The sequence below is a fragment of the Rhipicephalus sanguineus genome, chromosome 4 (assembly GCF_013339695.2).
Source record: "Rhipicephalus sanguineus isolate Rsan-2018 chromosome 4, BIME_Rsan_1.4, whole genome shotgun sequence".
NCBI lineage: Eukaryota > Metazoa > Arthropoda > Arachnida > Ixodida > Ixodidae > Rhipicephalus > Rhipicephalus sanguineus.
The window spans coordinates 51,101,452-51,105,184 of NC_051179.1; the positions used below are offsets into that span (position 1 = coordinate 51,101,452).

Genomic DNA, 3,733 nt, shown 5'->3' on the forward strand with positions numbered 1-3,733 from the left:
CAAATTGCAATTTCTTTTGTGACTAGATCACGCCACTTACGCGCGTGTTAGCATTTTGACGCAGCCTGTCATGAAACAAACGCTAAAGTTCACACTATAATACGTCCATAGCCATAGCGTCATTCGCGTGCTAAATTTAGCGCCCACAGGCTGCCGTCTAGCAACGCTGAAATGCTTTCTTCTTTTTTAACCTTGTTCTCTTTTTGCACGTTTTCCTAGGGTGGGCATTACAGTGTTCTGTGGGCATGAAGAATAACGAGCCGAATTACACGAGAACTTACACGATTCGCTTCTGATTCGAAACGTCACCATGTCAACCATGTCCTTTGAATGGCTTACTCAATACCTAACGTTAGAAAACGTTTGCTTGGGCGTCAATCTTGTCACGCTCAGTGTAATCTACAAGGCGTACCGGTCTAAATTGACAAATTTCGAGGCAGTACAGGTGAGAATAACTTTCGTTTGTCAGTTTGTCGAACATCACGCTCGGTCTTGCTATGTGCAGTGTGCTTGAAACGCATTCCGACGACACTGGAATCGGAGTTGCGTTAAGTCATCTGAAAAAGGAAAACGTTACTTAACTACGCATGTGTTCAGAACTGCGAATGACTTGATCTGCTCTTTGAAATCGCGGTTGACTCTTTAGAGCTGCAGAGCGCGCAGTCGTTACCTTGTCGGTGAAATTGAGACAATTACACGTCCTATATAGCTCGTTTTCAATGAATCAACAGACGAGTTTAAGGTAGACATTGGCGTCAGAGTCGCAGCATGTTCATAGAGCAAAACCACCTCACCGGCGCATATAGTTGAGCTTGTCTTTCAGAAAACACTTAAGTATAAGCATTAGGTTTGTATGCCGAAGCGCATTTCGAGCTGTTGACCCATTTGTGTTCGAGACACGAAACAGTATCGCTCTTTAGTTTATCTTATCCCTTCGCTCTTACTGAATGCGCTGCGTTGCTCTTTGCTTTTGCCTTTTTTACAGACGGCTCGTCAGTTGGACATCGACAATAACTTAGCGTCGAAGTTGCTCGAAGAGTATCCCAATGCCACTGCCGTGCACGCTCTCATCAGAGGCCAAGTCAAGGCCATTGGCGAAAATATCAAAAGCAGGCACGTGCGCGGCGCTAAGGCGGTCATCCAGGAGTGTTGCCTCACAGAGCACAAGATCCAATGGAGCCCCGTGTCTCGCTTCTGGTGAGCGTCTGGCAATGGGGAAATGATATAAGAAGGGCAACATTCCTGGTTTCCTTCATTTTTGTCAATGTGTCACACCTAACCTTTTCTACAATTGATCCCCATTGACTAGTTTAACTCTCTGTCAGTCAAAGCAAGTGGTGGCTTTTGGTTCTTTTCCAATGTTGGCTCTGTTCTTGTAGCAGCATTGCCTTATCCTGTTATTTTGAATGCACCACACCCTTGAATTAAAGCAGGTGCAGGTCTATGTGATTGACAGTGCCTCCGTGTAAGATGTGTAGTTAACTTGTAGCTTGTTTAAAACCAAACAGTAACCTGGCGAGAACTCGACATCATATTCTGTGGGAATTTCCAAATAGCGCTCGTAAATATGGCAGTGCAAGAAGACGTTCTCGTTTTTCTAATCCCATTCGTTCTTTCTTCTGCATCAGGGTTGCTGTATGTAACATGCTTGGACTTTGAGCTAGAAATGGAAAATTTGTTGCACATCTTATCCGATTTCTTGGAGTTGTGTGGCTTACTTACACAAAGTGTCAGTCGAGTTATCATGAGGGAAGAAACTTTTCCTTTCCTTCATTTGTAATGTGAGCTGTAGTTGCTATTAAAATATCAATGTAAGCTCTTCCTCAAGAGTATTACATGTGTTATGCTTCATGACTACCGGTGAAAGTGTTTCTTTAAGTCACAGCCATTTTTGCCTATCTGTGAGGAATTATAGGGATGGTTGGCGGGAGAGTTGTTCAGCTCTCATTGTTGTTCATTCTGTTGCACGAAATAAGTTGAATTACTAGTAAGCAAACAAATGATTAGGTCATGGACTTCTGGCATAGTTATTGGTGCTTGCCTAATTCACTGAAAAGAGCTGTGCTTTTCTTCAGGTCACAGACTCAGCGGGAAATACATCGCATCATCAACTACGTGCCGTTCGCCCTTGCCTCAAAACACAGCAAGGTGATGGTCGAGGTACTAGACCCCCAGGAGTGTGAAAACATTCCGGTGAACTGCGTCTACGAAAACTTTATCCCAAATCGTGAAGGCTTGAGCGGCGTTTTCTTTGGCTGGCTGCGTGGAGAACAGACCAAAGGTATCGAAGAGCAAGAATTTCTTCTCGAAGAAGGCACCACCCTGACTGCATTTGGCACATTGACAGTCACGGACGATGGTTCCGTCAAGCTAATGCCACCAACCGACGGTGTCTGCTACTACCTTACGCAGCTAAGCCATCCGGCACTCGTGTCCAAGCTGCGCTCGGAACTCGGCATACTGCGCGTGGTTAGCTTCGTGCTTGGCTGTACGGCTCTAGGTCTGTCATGCTACTTGGTGTTCAAGTGGTGGAAAGCGAGGCAGGCATTGGCTCAGCATAGGAAGGACTTGATGCGCCGCGAGGAGGCACGGAAGGAGAGACGGAAGCTCAACCGGGAAACGCCTTCGGAGGCCCCGTGTTGCGTCATCTGCCGCACAAACCCCGTAGAAGTGATGATCCTGGAGTGCGGCCACGTGTGTCTGTGCACTGACTGCTCGGAGTTGGTTTCTGGAAGCTGTCCCATGTGTCGCTCGCCCATCAAGCGAATTGTAGCAGCGTTTCTTCCTTGATTGAGGGGCAGCGGTGGACATGCTTTTCGATAAAGTACATTGTCGGTGGCGTGTCGGTTCTGCGTCTCAACTTATAGGCCATGAACATTGACGAACGCTCAGAATTGTTTTCCTGTGGTAATTGATATGCAGTCTGTTAGTGCTCAGGAAAGTGCTGCTGGAAAAAAAAAAAACATGAACAAATTCATAACTGCAAAATCATTGTTTTTTGGATTTAAAGTAATTTTAGATGTTTGGTCATGCACTTTGTTCTTGTTCTTGTTTAGACTGGTTGATACATTTGAGCTATATGTCGAGATTGATTGAGTGTACTCAAATTTACTGGCAGGTTTGTTGCGTGCAATAAGGGCTTCCTACTGCTCAGCAATCAGAAAAAAATATTTCCTTTATGTAGATGTATCCACAAATAAAGTTTATGTACAGTTCAATCAACAACTGAAGCTGGCACATTTTGGCAGCCGTTTTTGTCTAGTGTATTTAAACATGTGAATGTTCGCATGTTATACAAAGCTAGGAAAGGGCACATCCAGCGAAGTTATTAGTCTGTAAGGTAAGTATAGTAATGCCTGGTCTTGCGTTATAATCTTAGTAAATGTCGGTGAAGCTTTGCTGTGTCAATTGTGTCAGCTGTGCCCTACTCAGGCCAAAGGCCGATACAAATGTGATACCCGCAAAGCGCGTTTTGCATTCACACCAACGGCACTGAAGGGACACGTACAGTACAGCATGCCAATAAACGAAACCGAAACTAGCGGGGTCACGCGTTTAGTTGAACGTTAAGTTAGTAAATTTCAGCTAGTCTAGCAGTCTAGCTGAAAGTATATTCGACTTTGGGTTTTCCGCAAGCATTTTTTCCCACCCTCTTTGAAGTCTCTGCGAACTCAATCGAGAGGTAAAGGAATGAATGCTTTATGACATACCCAGCAGAGCACGCTACCGTCGC

The 3,733-nt window shown here is 45.1% G+C and overlaps 1 protein-coding gene across 1 annotated transcript; it reads left to right on the forward strand.

The window, feature by feature from the left end:
- The first annotated feature begins 205 nt into the window (after positions 1-205).
- On the forward strand, positions 206-3,225 carry LOC119389970 (mitochondrial ubiquitin ligase activator of NFKB 1). Its single transcript, XM_037657441.2, has 3 exons — positions 206-445; positions 986-1,197; positions 2,076-3,225. The coding sequence occupies exons 1-3, from the start codon at positions 311-313 to the stop codon at positions 2,788-2,790; spliced, it is 1,062 nt and encodes a 353-aa protein (XP_037513369.1). The 5' UTR covers positions 206-310; the 3' UTR covers positions 2,791-3,225.
- The last annotated feature ends 508 nt before the right edge of the window (positions 3,226-3,733 follow it).